This window comes from Bufo gargarizans, chromosome 3 (genome assembly GCF_014858855.1).
Source record: "Bufo gargarizans isolate SCDJY-AF-19 chromosome 3, ASM1485885v1, whole genome shotgun sequence".
Classification (NCBI taxonomy): Eukaryota; Metazoa; Chordata; class Amphibia; order Anura; family Bufonidae; genus Bufo; species Bufo gargarizans.
The window spans coordinates 239,679,742-239,706,326 of NC_058082.1; the positions used below are offsets into that span (position 1 = coordinate 239,679,742).

The window sequence follows — 26,585 nt, forward strand, 5'->3', positions numbered from 1 at the left end:
TTTTTTACTAACGCTACATAAACCAACTGTGTGCTATTAGAGATGTTCAAATTTTATGTTCCATTTGTGTACACCGCATGATGCTGCTGAAAGAAGTGATGTTTAAGTGAATTTCTATGCTGCGAGAAGGGCTATTTGACATAAAGATCATTTATATGGTTTGTTCCTTATCCAGTGAGCACAATTATAATGCTCTTATCATTTTGAAATCTAATTTCCTTTGCAAGAGGTTCTGCCAAGACATGACTTTCCTAGCAGGTTGTTTAGTCTAGTGCATAGTACGCTCTCAGTGTAATTAATACATTGCATAGTCATTGCCCCCTAGAGTTCTAGCATGTTCACGTCTCTAATGCAATAAGCTGGTGACTTCCAGAATGTCAGAGAGCATCCTACTTTCCATTAGTCCCTGCCATTGTTTTCATTTACAAAATGACTTTTATCTAATCAAATTAACTGGCAGTCAAGGCAAAATGTGTTTCGAGAGGTAGCAAAGTTGGCTTCACATGCGGACTCAGCCTGTCTCTGCAATATCATATTTTCTTGTAGTTTTATTGATTTCAAAATTAGATCAGTGAGTAGAATATTTCAGGTTAAAACTTCCTAAAAATACATCATAAAAATAATGTGTTGTGTACAATAAACAGGAATAAAAAAAATAGTTTTTTTGGTCACATTAAATTGTTTTATTCAATAATCTTTGGCTTATGTTTAATATAGCCTTTATGGTGACTTAAGGTAGCAAAATAATGGTTCCTTTTCTATGAAGCAAATTAAGATGGAGATTTATATGGATCATTATATGGGGAAGAGCATATATAAAATGTCCAAATGAATTAATGACACAAATTTGAAACAAAAAGTGATAACCCCTATAAATTCTTATACAATACTACATATATTTTTTTTACAATTACCAAATTAAGTCAAATTCAATACAAATGTCTTTGCTCACAGCTGAGAAAATCAATTAAAAACATTAATAATAAAAAAAATATTAGTGACAGTTGGAAACAATGATTGATTTACTAAGATTCAATTTGTGCCAAATAACTGGCATATATGCCTTGTATCATATTTGCTATGTGATTTATACATTTTTTGCACCTTACTAGATACAAAGTAGATTATAAAAAAGGGGGCATTGGCTAGAATGGAACTTAAAATGTGACAGCAGGAACTAAAATTGTGACAATATTAGACAACATTGTCACAATTCTAGCAAGATGTATCAACTTTGTCATCCAGCATGAGACACTGTGATAAATATGGGGCATCTTTGCACTGCCTGGTTTTAATTGACTATTTCTAAATATTAGATAGGATTAGTAAATCTGGCCCAATAAATTGATATATCTCTTTTTAGAAGGCAAACTACTGCTTTTTAGCTGATTCTAAAACCTTCTCCATTTTATCAAAAAGTGGGCAGGGTATGGGCATGAGGATGGTGCCCGTATGTAACAGCTTTTGGGTAATTTACCAATATGTGCACCAAAAAAGTTGCATATAATAACAGAAATCTACTCTAGCTCCTTGCTAGAGTAGATTTCTCTTCTGGCTCACGGACTGCATGTGCCTAAGCCAGACTGACTGATAAGATCTTCCACAAGTGGGATTTTTACTAGGACTAGTATATAAAATGTCAGTCTCTAGTAAATGACCCCACTGTAGTCTTTGCTTAGACAAGTCAAATATGTATCTCTCCAAAAGCACTTGGAAGGACACTGTGGAAAAAACTGTGACCAAAACAGATTTGCTAATAATCCTGAATTATAATTATTTACTCTACCCAGTAAATGACCCCTCAAAAGTGCTAGTCAAGAGCTGAAGAGTGAAATGGCGAACAGACAGGAGAACGTCTTGAAAGAAGACACCTCGCTAATTAAGTAAAAAAAAAAATTTTGCCTAGAAGTAAATTCTTAGACACAATTCTTATACACAATTTTATACAGAATTAATAGGCTTTCAAGAACGTGAGAAGCATAGGATGTGCAAAATACCGAGACTCCTGACTTGGAAAACAGAAATTATAAGAGGAACTGTTCATCCAAATCTGATGACCAGTTACTAAATGATGCATTAGTCACTTAGAAAAACATAATCTCTCAATCAAGTTATAAATAATACATTTTAATTTAACTACCATAGGTATGAATTTGGGTTAGATAATGGGAAAGGAGGGAATGTCTGCAGTATTCATCCATACAAAAATCGTGCTCTAGCGTCCTCCTGCCCCCCGGTGTCATCTGTACCTGTTTTTTTGTAACAATCAGATACTGGATGCAGCCGAGGACTGGATGAACTAGTGTGCATGAAGCATAAAGGAGTGGAAATTCTGGAACAGTGCTTTGCGATCTCAGGAAAGCCAGCCTTCTTGTATCAGAGCAAAGTAGAACATAGTCCTGTCCAACTTTCCCTTTATTACCTGCTTCTTGTTAGGGCATTTCAAACTGTTGGAAGTATATGTAAGGTTTGCATGCATTGTTTAGCTATAGTTTTTTTTTTTAAGAACATTAAAGAACATTTTAAATGAGTAATTGTTCTTAAATTAGTAGATGATATGAGGTAGGATACTGCATTGCATATATTTATATTTCAATGATTAAAATTCAGGTTGTTGGCTCAGATATTTATTGTATTTTCAATCATCTCTAGCTATCAGGGTCAAAAAAGGAAGACGATTGAAAAACATGTAATATAAACAAATTTAAATTTCTCTAAAATCGTTCTACTTTTCTCAATAGAGTTGTCTGGCTTATAAAAAGTATTTAGAAAAGGCTCAGAATGCTATACTAAAAATGATGCTGTTCAGTCCCCCACATGCCTCTACTTCCTTGAGCCACTCAGCCAATTATTGACCATAACAGTGACACGCCTCATCCAGTGATTCCTGCGTGTAGAAATGCACCAGTAAACAGACACCATGAGGGGCAAGAAGCACTGAAAGAACAGAATTGGGGTATTGGTGAGAGCAGTATGAGTTTTATTTTTTAATACGCATTTTGAGCCTTTTCTAAACAATATTTATTGGCTGGACAACCTCTATAATAATGTGTTCCTAATAATCCTTATATTAAACTGATTATAAGTGGTTAAAAGGCAAATAACAATGCACTAGACATCTTGAAAATTTCATATGCTGCTTGAAAACCACCTCTTGGCACTTATATGGCATACATCAGTTCTCTATTGATTAACAAGTGCTGAAGGTTTAGATGCAAATATTCAAATGTCTTTAAACAAACAACATGACTTATTAAAATAATGCATTCTACAAAAAGAGGATTAGGCTTATCTGAACTTCATAAAGCTGTCTTGAAATGAAAATTTCTTGCTTGGATCACAAGGTCATATGCATACTTGTGAAAGCATTTTCTATGATTTCCTTAAAATTTTTAATATAGTCTGCAATACAGAGAGATCAAATAACAACTTTCTGTTCAACTAATAATAGGCTGTAAAGTCTGGTTCTGTCTGATGCTTAACTTAAGGTATTGATATTGTGCACATTCCATCATATATGCTTTGCAGAAACTAGAAGTTGTGCCTGAAGTAATCAGAAAGCAAGACAAAATATTGTATAGAAGGGAGGGTTCCTGCAATCAAAAGTAGCTCAGTAAGACAAATACACCACAAAAGATAATATAAAAACAAATGTTATTTGTTGTAAAATATAGTTGTTCCCAAATTCTTGGATCAAATTCAAATCTCTACCTTTAATACACTCATATTTTAACATGATAGGCTACAGCTAAGGAAAATGGTGAAAAAGACTATTGCACTTACTAACCTTGCCACGGTGCAATGGGTGAAAATATAGAATAGATATTATATATTTCTAAATGTAAAAAATCTAATCAACCAAAGATGTGCATTTTCTTATACCAAATAAAAACAAAGCTCTCTAAAATATGAACTACGGGGCACATTTATTAAGATTTTTAGACACTGGTCCTAATAAGCCCTATAGCTAGTTGTGGATCGCAGAAGTTATGTAGAGACACAGCCGCTTCTCAATTTAAGACACTTTCCTTTCTGTCTTACATTTAGACCATTTTCTACACCTAAACCAGGCATAGAAAATCATGAATCAGACAGGCCTGCCGGCCATCCCTTTTCCCCCCCCACGCCATGTCACTTTTTTAGACCTGGCGTGAATGGGGAATAAGTTGCAGATTTTGCCGCACCATGTACCAGATTTATGCTACAAAAGGGGCATATATCTAGTCATAAGTGACCCCGTATGTTGCTTATATTCTAGAATATGCTATTGAATATAGTTACATTCTTGCTGCTTGAGCTAGGAATAAAGGGAGTGCACAAAATTAGAAATCATCTCTTCCAGAAACATTGTCAGTCTTATCCCCATTCTAACCTCGAACAAACAACAGCTTTAAAGGGTTTTCCCAGAGAACAATATTGATGATGGTACTCCTCATGAGCTGTTAGGAGTCAAATACTTGTGCAGTATTAGCTATAACAGAATTGAACTAAATATCCCTTTAAAAATAACTTTTAATGACATTGACTAAAGCTCCACACAATTTATAAACAGTTCTAAAAGCAATTATTTCAGAGGGACTATATCACTACCAGGCATTTTCTCAGAAGGAGCATAAGTGTGAATCACATACACGGGGGGCGTGTCTGGAAGCTGAGGAGTGAAGATGCATCTTGGCTCAGCTCTGCTGAAGTACACTAATCTACTGCCATCTACCCCTTAATAAAAGGAAAAAAACACCAATCTTCTTTGAGAAGATCCAAATGTGCCTCCAGCTCCAACCTGGTCTGACTCCCCTGTGACTGGATACAATATAGCTGAAGTTACAGCTCGGGCCTACACTCCAGATGGGCCGTGGACTATAGTATTGGCGGGTACCTGTACTTCCGGAGGCTAGACGCGCCACTTATTGACCGCTACCACTCCTGAAACCCACCCTGAGACCAACTAAAACCTTCTACAAGGTGACCAGAGAGTCAGCAAAGGTACTGCTGACACAAACATACCGCTGCGTGGTGAAGATCCACCATTTTGTCCAGTCGGGAAGGGCTAGTCTGGAACACGGAGAGTTTCACTGTCAATCTGGAAATCCTCTGAAATACGAGAGTCTTGCTCACCATACCCTTTATCCCTGATAATGATAGGAGACTGTCTTCTGTACTTCGGTGAAGGTTATCTCTCTTTACCATGTCAACTGAGACACTCACAGCTTTCACCGAGTGAATTGTTAGACCATGAAGGAACATTCTTAGACGCCTCCTCCGTTAGCACAAAATTACAAACATCTCACTTAAATACCTTACAATATGCTCTCATCTGCTCCTCTCTTAAGAAGGTAACAGGATTAGAGACCCAGCCATCTGCACTTTCTTGGTTCGAAAAACTACTAACCCAATCACAGTACCCTCCTAGGCAAATCTCCACCATTTTCCGTAACCTACCCTACTCTGAGTATCCTTCTTCATTACATTTTATTAAAGAATGGAAAAGGATCTGGGAAGTTCACAGACTCCGATATTCATGACATACTGCTGGCCCCCAAACTGACCTCAAGGTGCACCACCATACAAGAGAATGCTTACAAGGTCTTGACTAGGTGGTACCTAACCCCAGTCAAACTAAAAATGATAAACGGTACAACTTCTGATCTCTGCAGGAGATGTAAAACAGATAAAGGCATCTTCCTACACATCTGTTGGTCCTGCCCCTTGCTCGTGACCTTTTGGAAAACAGTATTTGACAACATAACGCACATCCTAAAAATAGATAACTCAAAACTTCAGACATGCCCCAAAATTGCCCTATTGGCGCTCTTACCAGATGCATTAACTAAATCAAAGAAATGATTGTTAAGGATTCTATTAGCTATGGAACGGTTACTGATAGCATCTAATTGGAAGTCTGAAGCCCCTTCCCTTAATGGCTCTCTGGATAGATAGGGTAGAATCTATCTCCAGATTAGAAGAGCTTTCGCACTGGGAACAAAGATTTCACCATAAATACACTGCAATTTGGTCTCCTTGGGAGGAGTGGAGAAACAGCAACTAATTCCAAAACCTGTTGAGACACCATACTCTCCCAGTTCTTCCTTCAGGATATCCCAGAGATTATAGTGCTGTAATTTAAGACCCTAACACAGTAGACACAACCAGACGGACGAGAATCACCACCCTCTACTATGCTTGCAATACCCAGACACGATCACCCATTGGCTTTAGCCATACATCATAGCTATTATGCTCTTATATTCATCCTCCCCATATCTTACCTTGTCCCCCCCCCCTTCATCCATCTAAGTTTCCACTCTGTATAGTATTGCTCTACATACTTATGCCACATGACTAAATCATCAATATGACTACAAGGTCATCACAGTGGCATTATTGCTTCTTTCACAGTCCTGATGTCTTTTGCAAGGGCACCTGATTAGATTGTAAAGGAATGTTTTTATACATGTACAATGCCATACATTTTTGCAAAGCCAGACTGTTCATCTCTCTGAGCATTCAGTTCTCATTTTCTTGTCTATGTAATCTCTATGTGCTGAAAATCAATAAAGAGATTTTTAAAGAGAAAAGTGTGAATCACATCCAGCCCATACCTACTCACAGAAATATCATGGATTGATGTCCCTTGATCACAATGTTCTGCTGTCTTAATGAGTGGCAATATGGTATGGCTCAATGTCCCCGGGTCCAACTTCATTGGTGATCAGTGGTCCATCCTGGATTCCACATAAGAAGTTGGGTCCAATTTATTTAAGGTCTCCATACGAGATCCAGGTAAACTATCCCTCAATTCTCTCTGGACTACCCCTGCCTTAAAGCAGAACACTCACCTCGACCAATCCTGCACCATGACTATTGAAAGGATTTTCAGGGTTTAGCTACCCATCATCATCATCAGCAGCTAGACCTGGAGCAGAACCTGAACCAGCAGGTGGTGGCATACTTGGACAGCACCCTGCCACCCCACATTGAAGATCCGCTGATCTACTGGGCAGACAAACTGGATTTGTTGCCGCAACTGGCCGAGTTTGCCCTGGAAAAGCTGTCCTGCACGGCCAGTAGTGTGCCATCAGAGCCAGAATTTCCACCCACCAATGCCTGATACATCAGATTAGATCATCAATGCTGCCTCACCCAAACCTTGATAAAAGAGACTAGTTCATTTTGGTTACCTGCCTTAGCTACTATTCTGATGCTGCCACCCACCTAATGCCACACATCTGATGCCAAGGGCTCCTTCTTACACTCACCATCATTGGCAGGTACTATTTTGCCACCCACCTCCCCACTATGTCAACGGTTCACTCTGTGGTCTCCTGATGCTGCTGCCACTTTACCACTCAAGTCTCCTCATGATGCTTCTGCCACCTCCACATTGTCACCTTGTCAGTCTGTGGCCTCCTCATGCTGCTGCTGCCACCTTCAAACTCTGTCACTGGGTCATTCTATGGCCTGCTCATGCTGCTGATGATGCCACCTCTACACTTTGTCACCTTACCACTCTGTGGTCTCCCCATGCTGCTGCTGCTACCTCTATACTATGTCACCTTGCCAGTCTATGAACTCCTCATGCTGCTGCCACCTCCACACTCTGTCACTGGGCCATTATATGGCCTGTTCATGCTGCTGCCACGTCCAACCTATGTCACCTTGCCACTCTGTGGTCTCCTCATTCTGCTGCTTCTGCCACCTCCATACTATGTCACCTTTCCAATCTGTGGCCTCCTCATGCTGCTTCTAATTCAACACTATATCGCTCGGCCACTCTGTGGCTTCCTCATGCTGCTGCTGCTTCCACCTCCACAGTATGTCAACTTGCCAGTCTGTGGCCTCCTCATACTGCTGCCACCTCGACACTCTGTCATTGGGCCATTCTGTTGCCTGCTCATACTGCTGCTGCCACCACCTCCACACTATGTCACCTTGCCACTCTGTGGTCTCCTTATGCTGCTTCCACCTCCACACTATGTCACCTTGCCAGTCTGTGGCCTCCTCATGCTGCTGCCACCTCAACACTATGTAAATGGGCCACTCTATGGCCTCCTCATGCTGCTGCTAACTCAACACTATGTCACCTTGCCAGTCTGTGGCCTGCTTATGCTGCTGATAACTTAACATAATGTCACTGGGCCATTCTGTGTTCTCCTCATGCTATTGCTAAATCAGCACTTTGCCACTGGGTCAATCTGTGGTCTCCTCATGCTGCTTCCACCTCCACACTATGTCACCTTGCCAGTCTGTGGCTTTCTCATGTTGTTGCCACCTCAACACTATGTAAATGGTCCACTCTATGCCCTCCTTATGCTGCTGCTAACTCAACACTATGCCACCTTGCCAGTCTTCTAGCTTGCTAATGCTGCTGATAACTTAACATAATGTCACTGGGCCACTCTGTGTTATCCTCATGCTATTGCTAAATCAATACTATGTCACTGGGCCACTCTGTGGCCTCCTCATTCTGCTGCTGCCACCTGCACACTATATCACCTTGCTACTCTGTGGTCTCTTCATGCTGCTGTTAACTCAACACTATGTCACTAGGCCATTCTGTGGCCTCCTCATGCTCCTGACACCTCCACACTGTCACCTTGCCAGTCTTTGGCCTCCTCGTGCTGCTGCTATCTCAACACTATGTCACTGGGCCACTCTGTGGCTTTCACATGCTGCTGCCACCTCAACACTAGGTAAATGGGCCACACTATGGCCTCCTTATGCTGCTGCTAACTCAACACTATGCCACCTTGCCAGTCTGTGGCCTGCTAATGCTGCTGATAACTTAACATAATGTCACTGGGCCACTCTGTGTTCTCCTCATGTTATTGCTAAATCAATACTATGTCACTGGGCCACTCCTCCTAATGCTATTGCTATATCAACACTATGTCACTGGGCCATTCTCATCCTCATTCTGCCGCTGCCACCTGCACACTATATCACCTTGCCACTATGTAGTCTCCTCATGCTGCTGTTAACTAAACACTATGTCACTAGGCTATTCTGTGGCCTCCTCATGCTCCTGACATCTCCACACTGTCACCTTGCCAGTCCTTGGCCTCCTCGTGCTGCTGCTATCTCAACACTATGTCACTGGGCCACTCTGTGGCTTTCACATGCTGCTGCCACCTCAACACTAGGTAAATGGGCCACACTATGGCCTCCTTATGCTGCTGCTAACTCAACACTATGCCACCTTGCCAGTCTGTGGCCTGCTAATGCTGCTGATAACTTAACATAATGTCACTGGGCCACTCTGTGTTCTCCTCATGCTATTGCTAAATCAATACTATGTCACTGGGCCACTCTGTGGCCTCCTCATTCTGCTGCTGCCACCTGCACACTATATCACCTTGCCACTCTGTGGTCTCTTCATGCTGCTGTTAACTCAACACTATGTCACTAGGCCATTCTGTGGCCTCCTCATGCTCCTGACACCTCCACACTGTCACCTTGCCAGTCCTTGGCCTCCTCGTGCTGCTGCTATCTCAACACTATGTCACTGGGCCAGTCTGTGGCTTTCACATGCTGCTGCCACCTCAACACTAGGTAAATGGGCCACACTATGGCCTTCTTATGCTGCTGCTAACTCAACACTATGCCACCTTGCCAGTCTGTGGCCTGCTAATGCTGCTGATAACTTAACATAATGTAACTGGGCCACTCTGTGTTCTCCTCATGCTATTGCTAAATCAATACTATGTCACTGGGCCACTCTGTGGCCTCCTCATTCTGCTGCTGCCACCTGCACACTATATCACCTTGCCACTCTGTGGTCTCTTCATGCTGCTGTTAACTCAACACTATGTCACTGGGCCACTCTGTGGCTGTCTCATGCTGTTGCCACCTTAACACTATGTAAATGGGCCACTCTGTGGTCCCCTCATGCTGCTGCTGCCACTACATAGCCACTATGTCACCTTGCCACTCTGTGGTTTTATTAATGCTGCTGCTACCTCAACACTATGTCAATGGGCCACTCTGTGGCTTTCACATGCTGCTGCCACCTCAACACTAGGTAAATGGGCCACACTATGGCCTCCTTATGCTGCTGCTAACTCAACACTATGCCACCTTGCCAGTCTGTGTCCTGCTAATGCTGCTGATAACTTAACATAATGTCACTGGGCTACTCTGTGTTCTCCTCATGCTATTGCTATATCAACACTGTGTCACTGGGCCAGTCTGTGGCCTCCTCATTCTGCTGCTGCCACCTGCACACTATATCAACTTGCCACTTTGTGGTCTCCTCATGCTGCTGTTAACTCAACACTATGTCACTAGGCCATTCTGTGGCTTCCTAATGCTGTTGCTACCTCAACATTATGTAAATAGGCCACTCTCTATGTGACCTTCTCATGCTGCTGCCACCTCCACACTGTCACCTTGCCAGTATTTGGCCTCCTCGTTCTGCTGCTATCTCAACACTATGCCACTGGGCCACTCTGTGGCTTTTTAATGCTGTTGCCACCTCAACACTATGTAAATGGACCACTCTGTGGCCTCCTCATGCTGCTGTCACCTCCATACTATGTTACCTTGCCAGTCTTTGGCCTCCTCGTGCTGCTGCTAACTCAAAACTATGTCACTGGGCCACTCTGTGGCTTTCTCATGCTGTTGCCACCTCAACACTATGTAAATGAGCTACTCTGCGGTCTCCTCATGCTGCTGCTGCCACCACCTCCCTACTATGTCACCTTGCCACTCTGTGGTTTCCTTATGCTGCTGCTGCTACCTCACTCCTGATACCCCTGATAGAGCTAATCGCACAGGTACTTAACTGAATGTGATAATGATGTAAATATCCCTGGGTAAAACATGTATGAATACCCCCACAATGCACAGTGTAAATACGTGAAACTAACACTGTGCAAAAAAATTATAATTGATGGTGCAACTGAAATATACACGCGATGAATGGGGACCAATATCAGGCCGGAACCGTGTCCAGTCAAAAATGACACTAAGTAAGTCAAAGGGTCCGCATATGAAAGTGTGTATAAAAAGGGTCTGCAAGTGACCACAGCTGCTAGCTGCAATAGACACTGGTGCAACATACAACAACAAAATGCCCACAGTAAATATGTCAATAAACATACAGTGAAGATAAAACTGCATGTAGGTGATTTGGGACAACCAGTGGTCTGTTAGAAAAGTCACCAGATCATATATTATGGCCCAATGGTAAACCCACAAACCACACAACCATTGCATGTAAATAACACCATATAACTGTGAGAAACATTATTAATTACCCATGATGAGCGAAGTACCCGAGGCAAAAGTAATGCCTGTGCCCCAACGCGCGTTTCGCCAACCTATTGGGGTACAATCTATTCCTGTTTTTTTTTTGGCTTTAGCAATACTGATGGATTACTGACCAAATGCTGACCGAGTAAAGGCAGAAGCTCAACAGAGAGGATCTGTTTTTTTTAAGGCAATCTGTCCACCAGCTGAAGCTCAACAGAAGATGGGTGTTGCAACAGGACAACGACCCAAAGCATATAAGTAAATCAACAATAGAATGGCTTAAACAGAAGAAAATACACCTTCTGGAGTGGCCCAGTCAGAGTCCTGACCTCAACCCGATTGAGATTCTGTGGCATGACCTCAAGAAAGCGATTCACACCAGACATCCCAAGAATATTACTCAACTGAAACAGTTCTGTAAACATAGAATGTGTCGGCAGATAAGAACCATTTGGCCCATCTAGTTTGCCCAATATACTAAGTACTATGGATAGCCCCTGGCCCTATCTTATATAAAGGATGGCCTTATGCCTACCTTTATATAAGATAGGGCCAGGGGCTATCCTTAGAGGAATGGTCAAGAATTACTCCTGACCGTTGTGCACTTCTGATCTGCAACTACAGGAAACGTTTGGTTGAAGTTATTGCTGCCAAAGGAGGTTCAACCAGTTATTAAATCCAAGGGTTCACATACTTTTTCCACCTGCACTGTGAATGTTTACATGGTGTGTTCAATAAAAACATGATAACATTTAATTCTTTGTGTGTTATTAGTTTAAGCAGACTGTGATTGTCTATTGTTGAGACTTAGATGAAAATCAGATCACATTTTATGACCAATTTGTGCAGAAATCCACTTCATTCCAAAGGGTTCACATACTTTTTCTTGCAACTGTATCTTACAGAACTTTATCGACTTGTACCTTCAATCAATTTTCTTTATAGCCCTTTAATAGCAATAAACAGCAAGACCAGAAACAACAATGCAACATGTCTGTCATTTATCAGCCCCAAATTTAAGTCATGTTTAGACCTGACAAGGATTGAATACTTTACTTTGTTTCTGCATGCCCCTCCCATTCCAAAGTTTATAATAATTTGCTCATAGTCCAAGATCCCACTAAGTGCCATTATGATGCCTCATTGGAAAAGGCACTTGAAAAAAACCTTCAGCAAGGCAGAGATATCATCTTTTTTTTGTTACTCTAATGGGATCTCTCGCTTTATATGTGTGAAAGAAAACTATTCAAAACTATATAAAAATATTTTTTTAATAGGCTTTTTTCCTCGAGTTAGCTGTTACTCTGATGCTGGCACACTGGTACATTACTGGTCGGGCTGTCCCATGGTAAAACAATTCTGTCATGAAGTTAATAATAAAAGGTGTGCTCCCCCAAGATTTCACTCACAGTGGAACTAACCTTTCATAATTGACACAGCCAAGGTTTATCCCCTTGAACAAAAACGTACCCACTTTTTGTCATTTTAGCAGACAAACCTTTAATCTTGCTGAAGTGGTAGGACTTATACACCCCCCCCCCCCCACATAAACACACACACACACACACACACACACACTTCTGACTTATAGACTACATAAGTACACCACATTTGTAAGATAGAAGAGTTTGCAGGATACAACTATTACTTTAGAATATAGAAACCCTGACTCAATTTCATAACTAGGAAAACCCAACTCCTTTTCCGCTTCTAGACTTTATTTATTTACTACAGCTCTATAATTGACTCTCATCTCTTTGTTGGTAGCCTAACTTTTTGGTTTTAATATATCTTTTAAATGGTGTTTAATGGTGTTTTCGGGGAACTCCTCCATGAAATGTCCTCGTGCTTCATGGTAACAAATTAATTTGCTCACAAATAGTACCCCACATTTATCTTGATTAAAGATCCCATGTTAAATCTCATGCGCAAAGATGTTTGATGTCACCACACCGGCCAGTGTGATGACCACGCGAGATTTCGAGCTGGATCTTCAATCAAGATGGCCGCATCAGACTCATTATGAGCAAATAGATAAGGTGAGTATTTAAAAAAAATATATAACAGATTAACTCCGACAGCCCTCAATGGTCATCTCAGATGCCGCGATCAGCGCTGAACATGGTATTTGAGGGATTCAATGACGGGGGTGGCACCCACTACAAATAAATGCACTTCGTGATGTATCCAAAATCAAAGTTTTGAGAACTTTGCTCATCTCTATCTTTAAATCTTCAAATATGCTGCTTAGACAAAGATTTAAAATGTTTGCTTTCGCTAGCCACCGCTAAGTGGAACTTGGGAACTTGCAGCATCCCACAGTCCATCTAGTGGCAACTGAAGTCAGTCAGCATGTTATCTTTAAAACCATTTCTATACATGGGATTTGAAAGAGCTCTAATCATGATAAAGATTTAATAAAGAACACTGAATTTTTAACTTATTTAGAATTAGAAAATAAATTATGTTTGACTATTGTGAAACATGTAAGTATGCTGTGGCTTTCAACATACACTACATCACAAAGTCATTAATCATATAATTCAGCTGAAACAAACCCACAAATCCCTATGCTTTGAAATAAGTTGATACCCTCATTACTTGGTACTTGTATCAACAAAATTCTACAGATCTTAATTTGTTCTAAAACAATCAAATTCACTTGAGATTTTCTCTTAGTTGCCATATTTTGCAAGCATGAAAGGAATTTTGTGTGAATGTACACTCTTTGCCCTCAAATTTTACTTAGATAAACTCTATTGTATAAGACTATATTTACACAGTTCTATCCAACATATACTGTACAGTCATATCTCATTTCAGATGTCTAGGATTGCGTAAATCTCTATAACGCTGCATGATTGGTTCTAATGCTTTGAACCTTTTGAAAGTCAATACACTTTTTAATGTATATTCTGCTATTGTGTAATGACATTTGTCTAATGCAGATTGTTTTGTTGCTTAGGATGAAATTGAAAAGCAGAGAATGTACTACCTTGCTATGAAACACCAGTTTAGCAATTTCATATTACTCTGCAAGATTTCTTTGCTGATTAATAAGCAACACATACAAACCCAAGAGCAATAATTCTTGTCATTCAAAGAGAATGCATAGTTTACAGTCAGAATTTCAACCAGTAACTGGCAGACCGTCGATTAAGGCAAGTATTTTTGATAACAGTCTGAAAAAAACAAATTCAATATTTGGCAATTATCAATTTTTGTAATTCCTACCTTCACCCTCTGCAGGTGCTGTTTAGCCTTCTCCAAATCTCGTATTTCACCTTGCTGATCAGCAAGAACTGTCTCAGCTTCACCTAGCCACTGGTTGAGGTTATTCATGTCATCCTGTAGTTTCATCCACTGCTCCAGAGACATGTCAAACTTCCTGAGAACAAGAAAAATCTGTGTTTCAACCAAACTGTAATTGCAATTTGCTGGTGCACTCTAGGAGTTGAATATAATATATAATATTAGAATATAAAACAGTTAAAGTTATGTATATATAAATCAAAAGTAAACACAGAAATAAAATGTTTAAAGCTAAATCATTTAATAACCATTTCAATAACCAAATTACAGTAGCATAGCTTGTACCTTGCTGTGCTGCATTTACCCCAATAACATTTTTCTGCTTTTTTATGTTACCTTTTCCAAACAGCTATCAACAACTTTTTATATTGGTTACTAGAGTTAATTTGATTATTGGCAACACATTATTCATTACAAAAGGTTTACAGAGACTGTTATTAGTGGTAGAGAATATCCGAAAAGGTTCAGAATGAAAATAAAAGAATATGCTGTAGAAAAAACAAAGTAGCCTTTAAGAATATAATCAATTGAAAACCTTTTCTCATGGGTATATATGGTCCAGACCTATGGGTTTGTTGAATTATATGGTAAAAAAAAAGTGTATATATGAACAACATACTAAATTCATAATTAAAGTGCCAGGAGGTAGACATGTGAATGGTATGTATCAACATAAGTAGTAATCAGTGAATTTCTTGAAATTCAATTCGAATTTGATTTGGCAGAATGGATGGGCTATTCAGTTTGGGTCCCAAACTTGAAACAAAAAGGGCTCCAATTGCCATGCAAAGTTGTAGATGACATTCTGCGATTTCCTAGGACTGTATGCAACTCATTTCAAGCTTTTTAATGCCAATCCAACTTTAGTCATCTAAAAATTGACAATCACTTTAAAAAACAAACTGTACTGTTTTTATGCTTAAAAGAAAGTCTGATCATTTTTCACAATTTGATGCAAATGCCTGCTGGTGTGTTTACCTGCCTGGGGTCATGTAATCCTCCTTTTATTATCTTTTTTGTCTTCCAATTTGAAAAACGGCTTGTGTTAAGAAATTTGGCAAAATCGAATTGCCAAAAATTCCGACTCAAAATTGACCTAAATAGTTCAGAATCAATTTGCTCATCTCAAAACATGAGCCACAAATCCTTCTAATGTACTGTACATTATAGCACATTACAATACTACATTTCATAAAGACCACAGTGTACACACTGGTACTCACTTGTAGCTAAGAAAGTGTGCAAACTTATTGAATTGCTGACAAAATAATAAAAAAAAATACATAACTAATAAATGCATGCAGGAAAAAAATTACTAGAGTTTCTCTTCAACTGGATTTATTTCTTTTTTTCAGAAATTGGCTGCATGATATTTTCTATTCTGTCAGATGCTCCTTAGACCGGCACTGGCACTTAATACACCTAAGTATTCTCATATCAGTGCTTACAGCATATATTTTCAGAGGAAGGCATTTCATAATTCAAGTTAAATGCCCATGGAGTATCATTTTGTGGACACTTAGAAGTGGAACATATCAATGTTTTTCAGATCTCAAATCTTTCACTTGTTTTTAAATTGCTGCTCCTACCTGTAAAGAATGTTACAATGTGTCTGCTACTATTGTAAATTGCTTTACTATCCTTTTGCTAATCCACACTGGTACACAAGGATAACATCATTAAACATTTTAGGGGAGATTTATCAAAGACCATCATTTTACGCTGATATTTCAAATGTTCTATGTAGTGATAGACGAACATTGGCTGGGACAGTTCACGAACGCAATCAAATGTTCGCGAACTGCAATTTTGCGTCGGGCCCTATTCACTTTAATGGCAGGCAAACCTGAAAAACATTCAGCTCGTATTTGCAGCCACCAAATACTAACTAGAAGTGCACAAATTTTTCCACAACATGGACAGTGACATACCAGAGGGGGGCAAAAATTCCCAACAAAAATATGTATTTTAATCAGGGGCCATTTTTATGCGTCATAAAGGGAAACTCAAAAATGTGACCTGAATTTTTATTTCAGGCCACGGGAGTACAGACCCCAAACATTAGGAATTCAACGGACAGAAAACATCAAATGATTATGTGGCTGGAGGTATAGTAGACGGTTATTGGATATCAATTTTATTGCAGGCCAGTGGACTACAGGCCCCAAAAATTATCCATTCACCATACAGGAAAGAACAATTGATAATGTGGCTGGAGGTACATTAGGTGGTCACCATAAAATAATTTTACTGTTTACCAGTTAGATTACAGGCCCCAAAAATTATGCATTCACCGTACATAAAAGATCAAGTGATTATGTGGCTGGAGGTATATTAGACGATCAATGGATGTCAATTTTACTGCAGGCCAGTGGACTACAAGCCCAAAAAATTATTCATTCACCGGACAGAAAACATCAAGTGATTATGTTGCTGGAGGTATATTAGACGGTCATTGGATATCAATTTTAATGTAGGCTATTACAAATATATGTCAAATACATATGTTTAATAGAACAAAAAATATAAAATTGGATTAAAACATAGCTAACGTAATCACCCCTCTTGAAAAAAAATAATAATAATAATAGTTGAAATTCGATAACACGTGGTTGTCACAGGTGTTGAATTCCTCCAAGGTCCCAAACATTGGGCATTCACTGAACAGCAAAGGCCTTTTATGCCGCTGTATTTGCATAAGACAGGGACCATTATTTGCTCTGAGTGGTGGCAAATATGTGTGGTCTGGCATGAGGAAATTCAATTAAATGTGTTCATCACAGGAGTTGAATTCCTCTGAGATCCATGCCTCATTCATTTTTAATAATGTGAGTTAGTCCACACTGTCATGAGCTATGCGGGTGCGCTTAAAGGTCACAATACCCCCTGCTGCGCTGAACGTCCTTTCGGACAGGACACTCGACGAGGGGCAAGCCAAGATTTCCATGGCAAATTGTGCCAGATCTGGCCACAGGTCAAGCCTGCACTCCCAGTAGTACAGGGGTTCCTGGCTTCTCAGAGCGTCCACATCGACCATTAACCCAATGTAGTCAGACACCTGTTGGTCTAGGCACTCCCTGAGGCAGAGGATGGCTGTCGATGGGTTGGCTGCAAGAATGATCTCATATCCAAAGTAACCAACACATCTTCAAAACGCCCTCTTCTTGCTTGCGCTGTAGGATTGGTTCTTGCAACTGTTTCTCTGTGGGTGGAAATTCGTCTGCCAGTGCCTGCAACAGCAGAATGCAGCATCTCTCGAAGCAAGGTCTGGAAATGCTGCATTCTGCTAGCCCTCTGTGATGCTGGTAACATGTCCACCATTTTGTGTTTGTACCGGGGGTCTAAGTACGTTGCCACCAAGTACTGGTCCTTGCCCTTTATGCTTTTTATATGGGAGTCCCTCTTCAAACACTGGAGCTTGAAGGCCCCCATTTGCACTAAATTTGTTGCGGTGGAGCACCCTGGCTCCTGCTCATCGCCCAGGAGAATGTCGTCCTCGGTCTCCTCCCCCATCCACGGACAACACCAGGGATCCCAGAAAAATGTAAAGCCTGCTCTTCTTGCTCCTCCTCCTCAGCCTCCCCCCAGGCACCATCCTCCTCTAAATCCTCTTCAGACTCCTGATGACTTGACTCAGATGGAGTAGCCCCCCCCCCCCCGAATTCATTCAGCTTTGCGGCTTCCTCATCTTCTTGTTCTTGCCCCTCGAAGGCTTAATCAATGACACAACGCAATGTATGCTCCAGAAAGAAGGTGTAAGGTACAATGTTACTGATGGTGCCCTGGTTGCGACTGACCAGTTTGGTGATCTCATCAAATGGCCGCAAAAGTCTGCATGTTTTGCATATGAGCAGCCACTGGCGTGGTGTCCCAATTGCCACAAATTTTCTAAAGGCCTCCAAGTCCACCAGTTTATATGGCAGTAGTGTGGCTTTGTGGATTCTGACAGTGTTGCTCCCACTGGGCTCAGTAATGCGAAGCCAGGTACCTTTCTAAGGCGGTGGTCCCTGGGTGAGTGTTGGGATTACCGCGACTTATGCGTTGACAGCACAGGCTGCAGATGGCAACACTATTGTCAGGAGCTGACACATTAAAAAAAGCCCACACTGTGGAGCCATGTGCCGGAGTCCTGGGAGCACCAGACGTGCCTGGTGGATGGCTGGCTTCAGATACATTTGCAGTCTGCTTTTTGCCTCCTGTGCACTGCGAGTTCTGCCTGCTTCTCCTTCTTCTCCTCCCTATCTGCTGCTCCTTCTCTCCCTTTGAACTCCCCTCCTCTTCCTCTCTTGTGGGCACCCATGTGATGTCCATTGAAACGTCATCATCAGAGAGTGAGGCGGGTGCCGATACAGAGGATGAGGAGGGTGCAGAAGCGGAAGGCTGAGTGAGCCACTTAACCAACTCTGGTGCGTCCTTTGACGTAATCGAATGCACCTTCTCCAACTTCCTACTTAGGCTCTGGACTGGTGCACCTTACCACCCCTGCGGAATGGACTGCCTCTTCCTCTGCCTGTAATTTTCAGAAGAGCAGTATTTGTGGAAGCAGGTATATATAGCCCCATTAATGAGTATTTGCTGGAAGCAGGTATATCAAAACCCTTAATCAGTTTATTTTGGGGCAACAGGTATATAACACCAGTTGTAATTAGTTATTCCAGTTGAGTTTGTCCCTCTGTATAGCTGTGGTATCTCAGCAGAACCTCACACAGCTGCTGCACAATACAAATGCACTATATAGAAATTATATTATAAGCAGTGATGGTCAGTTTGCAGTGTTCGCCAACGAACACATGCAGGCTGCATTCTTGACTCACCCGTCCAGCGAATCACAGGTAAGCACTTACCTGTGCCTGTGTCGGGAGCCGGACTGAAATCAAATGCAGTCACCGAGAGCAGGCAGTACCGAGAACAGCCCGATGAAGGCCCCCGGCGGCTGTTTTTGGAACTGCCTGCTCCCGGTGACAGCAGTTACAATTAGTTGCTCTAATAGCATTTGTCCCTCTGTATAGCTGCAGTATCTCAGCAGAACCGCACACAAATGCTGCACAATACAAATGCACTATATAGAAAATATATAATAGGTATAACACAACCCTACCTCAATCAGATTTTTGGGGGGGCAACTGGTATATCACACCAGTTGCAATTAGTTGTTCCAATAGCGTTTGTCCCACTGTATAGCTGTGGTATCTCAGCAAAACCACACAAAAATGTTGCGCAATACAAATGTACTATATAGAACGTGTATTATAGGTATATCACACCCCTGCCCCAATCATTTTTAGGGGGGCAACTGGTATATCACACCAGTTGCAATTAGTTGTTCCAATAATGTTTGTCCCTCTGTATAGCTGTGCTATCTCAGCAAAACCTCACAAAAATGTTGCACAATGCAAATGCACTATATAGAAATTATATTATAGGTATATCACACTTCTTCCTCAATCTGTTTTTTTTTTTTTTTTGGGGGGGGGGGGGGCAACTGGTATATCGCACCAGTTGCAATTAGTTGTTCCAATAATGTTTGTCCCTCTGTATAGCTGTGGTATCTCAGCAGAACCGCACACAAATTCTACACAATACAAATGCACTATATAGAAAATATATTATAGGTATATACCACCCCTGCCTCAATCATTTTTTGGGGGGCAACTGGTATATCACACCAGTTGCAATTAGTTGTTCCAATAGCGTATGTACCTCAGTATAGCTGTGGTATATCAGCAAAACCGCACAAAAATGTTGCACAATACAAATGCACTATATAGAAATTATATTATAGATATATCACACCCCTGCCTCAATCAGTTTTTTTGGGGGGTAACTGATATATCACACCAGTTGCAATTAGTTATTCCAATAGTGTTTGTCCCTCTGTATAGCTTTGTTATCTCAGCAGAACCGCACACAAATGCTACACAATGCAAATGCACTATATAGATAGTATATTATAGGTATAACACAACCCTGCCTCAACCATTTTATTGGGGGGCAGCTGGTATATCACACCAGTTGCAATTAGTTCTTCCAATAGCGTTTATCCCGCTGTATAGCTGCGGTATCTCAGCAAAACCACACTCAAATGCTACACAATACAAATGCACTATATGGAAATTATTTATAGGTAGATCACACCCCTGCCTCAATCAGTTTTTTGGGGAGGCAACTGTTATTTCACACCAGTTGCAATTAGTTGTTCCAATAGAGTTTGTCCCTCTGTATAGGTACAGTATCTCAGCCGAACCACACACAAATGCTACACAATACAAATGCAGTATATAGAAATTATATTATAGGTATATAACACCCCTGCCTCAATCAGTTTTTTTTTGGGAGGGGGCAACTGGTATATCACGCCAGTTGCAATTAGTTGTTCCAATAGCGTTCGTCCCTCTGTATAGCTGCAGTATCGCAGCAGAACCTCACACAACTGCTGCACACTACAAATGCACTATAATATACTTTCTTTATGTTAGAAAGTATATTATAAGTATATCACACCCCTCACTATGTCACACCTCTCCACAGCACACCTATACTAGTCCTTCAAAGGACTTTTGTGGCCCTCTTAGCTAGCATTTGGTGTCTCTACCAGTCTGTCCCTGCTCCACACAGCAACCTCTCACTACACTATCAAAAGACTGAATGTAAAATGGCGGCCATATTGGTTTTATTTATAGGGTAGCAGGTGTGTCCATGTGCTGAAACGTCTCAATTGGCTGTCCTGTCCCACCTGATGGATGTGTCATGAGTCAAAGTTCCGCGCTATGCAAAAAATCATGGCGCGTGCGAATATCGCCATATGTTCGCAAGTTAGGCGAATCGCAAATAGGCAAATTGCGAACGAGCAAAGTTTGCCGCAAAACGACCGCCGGGTTAACTGCAAGGCCTTCTCTAGTCCTGTGCTGCTGGAATATACACCAAATTTATGATGAGGTTCAAGCATTGTCCAGCAGGGTGTGAGCCAGAATGCAATGGCAGCTCAGAGTTGTCATGTACTTCTTGAAGACAGAAGTAAACAGAAGAAGAAAAAGAAGAAAACAGGTGCAAGTAAAAATGTATCTTCTTTTTAGAAAGTGGTGAGGGTGGCACAGAAACGTTACTTGCAACAAAATTTGTCATAAGTGGCATTAAAAAAGTCACAAACATGGTTTTTGAAATTTTTCAAGCCACAAAAGTGATGCCAGGACATAATAAATCTCTCCATTCATCTCCTCCCTCATAACTGCTCACAGATCTGTTTGTGTTTACTAGCACTCCATTCACTTAATATATCTGATATTCCACAAGTTCTATGCTTTGGCATTTATTTGCCAGCTGCCATACCATTTATCTAAAAAATTTAAAAACATTTCCAGGAGGTGAGCAGTTCTTTATGTTATTTGTGTTTGAAAGTTATAATATTATGCAAACTATAAATAATACATTCAAATAAATCATTTTATAGCCCTGTTAGCACAATGGCTAATTGATAACCATATAGCTATATAAGAAAATATTCATAGTTGCTTTACCATATGCCTTTCATAATCTGTGAAATAACAGGCACAGCTATGAATATATAAAGAAAGTACAGTACAGACCAAAAGTTTGGACACACCTTCTCATTCAAACAGTTTTCTTTATTTTCATGACTATAAAAATTGTAGATTCACACTGAAGGCATCAAAACTATGAATTAACACATGTGGAATTGTATGCATAACAAAAAAAGTGTGAAACAACTGGAAATATGTCATATTCTAGGTTCTTCAAAGTAGCCACATTTTGCTTTGATTACTGCTTTGTACACTCTTGACATTCTCTTGATGAGCTTCAAGAGGTAGTCCCCTGAAATGGTTTTCACTTCACAGGTGTGCCCTGTCAGGTTTAATAAGTGGGATTTCTTGCCTTATAAATGGGGTTGGGACCATCAGTTGCGTTGTGGAGAAGTCAGGTGGATACACAGCTGATAGTCCTACTGAATAGACTGTTAGCTTATTTTTTCTTGGCATAATACAAATTCTAAGTGAAGAAAAACGAGTGGCCATCATTACTTTAAGAAATGAAGGTCAGTCAGTCCGACAAATTGGGAAAACTTTGAAAGTGTCCCGAAGTGCAGTCACAAAAACCATCAAGCGCTACAAAGAAACTGGCTCGCATGCGGACTGCCCCAGGAAAGAAAGACCAAGAGTCACCTCTGCTGCGGAGGATAAGTTCATCCGAGTCACCAGCCTCAGAAATCGCAGGTTAACAGCAGCTCAGATTAGAGACCAGGTCAATGCCACACAGAGTTCTAGCAGCAGACACATCTCTAGAACAACTGTTAAGAGGAGACTGTGTGAATCAGGCCTTCATGGTAGAATATCTGCTAGGAAACCACTGCTAAGGACAGGCAACAAGCAGAAGAGACTTGTTTGGGCTAAAGAACACAAGGAATGGACATTAGGTCTGATGAGTCCAAATTTGAGATCTTTGGTTCCAACCACCGTGTCTTTGTGCGACCCAGAAAAGGTGAACGGATGGACTCTACATGCCTGGTTCCCACCGTGAAGTATGGAGGAGGAAGTGTGATGGTGTGGGGGTGCTTTGCTGGTGACACTGTTGGGGATTTATTCAAAATTGAAGGCATACTGAACCAGCATGGCTACCACAGCATCTTGCAGCGGCATGCTATTCCATCCGGTTTGCTTTTAGTTGGACCATCATTTATTTTACAACAGGACAATGACCCGAAACACACCTCCAGGCTGTGTAAGGGCTATTTGACCATGAAGGAGAGTGATGAGGTGCTGCGCCAGATGGCCTCCACAGTCACCGGACCTGAACCCAATCGAGATGGTTTGGGGTGAGCTGGACCGCAGAGTGAAGGCAAAAAAGGGCTAACAAGTGCTAAGCATCTCTGGGAACTCCTTCAAGACTGTTGAAAGACCATTTCAGGTGACTACCTCTTGAAGCTCATCAAGAGAATGCCAAGAGTGTGCAAAGAAGTAATCAAAGCAAAAGGTGGCTACTTTGAAGAACCTAGAATATGACATATTTTCAGTTGTTTCACACTTTTTTGTTATGTATATAATTCCACATGTGTTAATTCATAGTTTTGATGCCTTCAGTGTGAATCTACAATTTTCAGAGTCATGAAAATAAAGAAAACTCTTTGAATGAGAAGGTGTGTCCAAACTTTTGGTCTGTACTGTACATGCACCTCTGACCAAGTTATACCTACCATAAGCAGCTGGTACATTTCCTGGCCCTACTATAATAAAACAAAAATAACCATAAAGTAAAATAATATATATCATACCATAGGTATGGTGATAATAATTTATAATATCAATCATACAGTACCATAACCATAAGTTCATAAAAAAAAAAAAAAAAAAAAACAATAGAGGGGAATTTATCATTCCTTCCATGCCAGTTTTCTGGCATAAAAAAATTTCAAACCCCATGTTTGTGACTTTTTTAATGCCAGTGGGACAATTTGCCACATGACATGTTTTTACGCTGCACTCACCATTTTCCCAAAAAGGGGGAGTGGTGAGGGTAGGGAAAGAGAGGGGGCAGTGAGCTTGGAACATTTATGTTCATTAATGCCAATTTTTTTGTGTGAATGAAGACAGAAATCTATGGCAGCTTTGAGACTGAACAAATACTAAAGTGCTAAATTATGACAAACTCTTAAATAGTTAACTGTTAGGAAGAACAAGAATAATGCTGTTAAAGGGGTTGTCTGGGTTCAAAGTTGAACCCGGATACACCCACTTTTTCATCCAGACAGGCCCCCTGATAGGAGTTTTTTTGTTTATACAGTATTTTTAAACTGCTAAATGGAGGATTACGCCTAGCAGAGTAGCTTACCCATGGAGAGCCCGGTACGTCAACGGATCTTCATAAAATTCCTTTGCCCTGCGTAATACAGCGCAGGGCAAAGGAGAGCATCGAAGCATGAAAGGTCGGCTGCCTGGGTAAAAATGTGGGTATGTCCGTGTTCAGCTCTTAACCTTGACAACCCCTTTAATATATGAGATGCTTTTTTTTTTTTTTTTTTTTTACAGAAGTGTCCCTTTAAGTCCAAGGACAAAATTGGACACCATCAGAACAAAGCCAGGAATCTCTTTCTAACCAAGACCTTGGGTTAAGGTATCTTAATTTTTTTCTAATGGTAGCCTCTTCAATTCTCATGACTAAATGTACTATATATACTATATCAACTGTCTGAATAGGGCTTTTTACAAAAACATATTTTACTATGTTTTTGTTTATTGCTTTCAGCAAGTATGAGTCTATTGTGTAGACAATGCTTTCAAGCTTAAGAAACAAATGACGCTTAAGCTTTGCTAAAGCAACATTTTTACATTTCCAATATGTGCATATGGACTTTAAACAACGTAATAGAAGTTCTGTATAGCACTAAATGAAATTATTTACACCTTAACATAATAACCTCCAGGGTAAAGGCAGTATTATAAGAAATTCACCATATGAATACTAAGTTTGGCTAAATGATCCCATTACTATAAAATTACATGTGGTAGAAGCAAAAATAGCTTATGTATGCAAAATGCAATCCATTGCAAATGTAATCACATGCCTGGTTTACATACTGTGGGTACAAAGCATTGTACAATGTACACATTGTCATAATGGATTGCGCATATTTTAACTTTGGTAAATAAAATATAAATGTAATTAGTAAATGTAATTTTCCTATTGTTTATTCTGTTAGCTACACAGTCTACATCTTATGCAACCATATAGAATGATTACCTGCAGACAATACCAATCTAGTTCTTTGATCTACAAATATAAATACACCAAGAAACCAAAAAAGTGCGGGACACCTACAATGTTCTTGCTATTCTATAGAAAGCTATAGTATTGTTATGGTCTATTGACATACCAAGAACTCCATCAGTACCTGAAGATTTCCCTTCTTATCTGGGATGTAACATGTATTTATATACATATCAAGCTAAATCCAAAGTGTTCTACCTTCAATCAAATCTCTAGCCATTCCTGTAAGTGTGCGACATCACAAGATTATATTATGCTTAGCAAGGTGTTTTGTCAATGGCCACAGATCTTCAATACAAAGCTAGTGGATAATTTTAGCTAGAAAGCATGAATTCTGTATAAAGAGGTAATGATAAGAAATGCCAGATGGTACTGTAAATGTTTCATACAATCATATTATGTATAACTAACAAGAGGTAAGGATAACAGCAAATCACCTTAAAGGTTTATTTTCGGTACAGGATAGATCATCAGTATCAGATTAATGGGAGTCTGATACTCCGCAACCCCACTGATAATTTGTTTTGAATAGCTGCCAATGCCAAAAACTATAGAGTGGACAGAACTGGAAGCCATGTGTAAATGCTGGGGTACTGCACCTCAGCTCCCATTTAAGTGAATGTGAGCTGAGCTTCAGTACATTGATGCCAGAAACTACATAGTAGACTGAGCCTTCCATACACTGTATAGTTTTTGGCATCAGCAACTGCCCAAAACATCTGATCAATGGGGGTGGTGGGTGTCAGGCCCCCATTGATCTGATATTAATAATCTATCTTTAAGATAGGTCATCAATATCTAAATATTGGAAAACGTCTTTAATTACAGTAGCAGTTATGAAACTGATGCTACTGAGAGTATATGAATATTTGTGAATTTTGATTCCTGGAACACAGTCTTTTAAACTCTGAAGGCCTATTATTGAAAGTATGAAGTCTGAATTATGTACACTTGCTTATGGCTCATATTCAGGACAGTAACAGTATACATTAGGCACAAAAATCCATAAAATGTGTGTTATTGTCTAAATGCTTATTGTTTAAATAGATTAAGTCTAGATCAATGTCTGATGGGAGGGTATAACTCCCAACACCCCTACTGATTAGCTGTTTGAACGGGACATGATATTTCTGTGAGCACCATGGCCTCTTTATAGGCCAGAAATGTCACTTTCACATGGCCTAGGTGCAGTTCAGTCCCATTCAAGTGAATAGTGCTGCAATACAAAGCACAGCTGCTATACACTG

At 40.4% G+C, this 26,585-nt stretch overlaps 1 protein-coding gene across 6 annotated transcripts in view; it reads right to left on the reverse strand.

The window, feature by feature from the left end:
• The window catches only part of DMD (dystrophin), a 3,186,583-nt gene that overhangs the window by 1,474,832 nt on the left and 1,685,166 nt on the right, over positions 1–26,585 (reverse strand). For all 6 annotated transcript variants that reach the window (XM_044284724.1, XM_044284721.1, XM_044284723.1 and 3 more), the window contains one exon: positions 14,485–14,638. In XM_044284724.1, the coding sequence (XP_044140659.1) occupies positions 14,485–14,638 (154 nt within the window). The remainder of the gene's footprint in view (positions 1–14,484; positions 14,639–26,585) is intronic.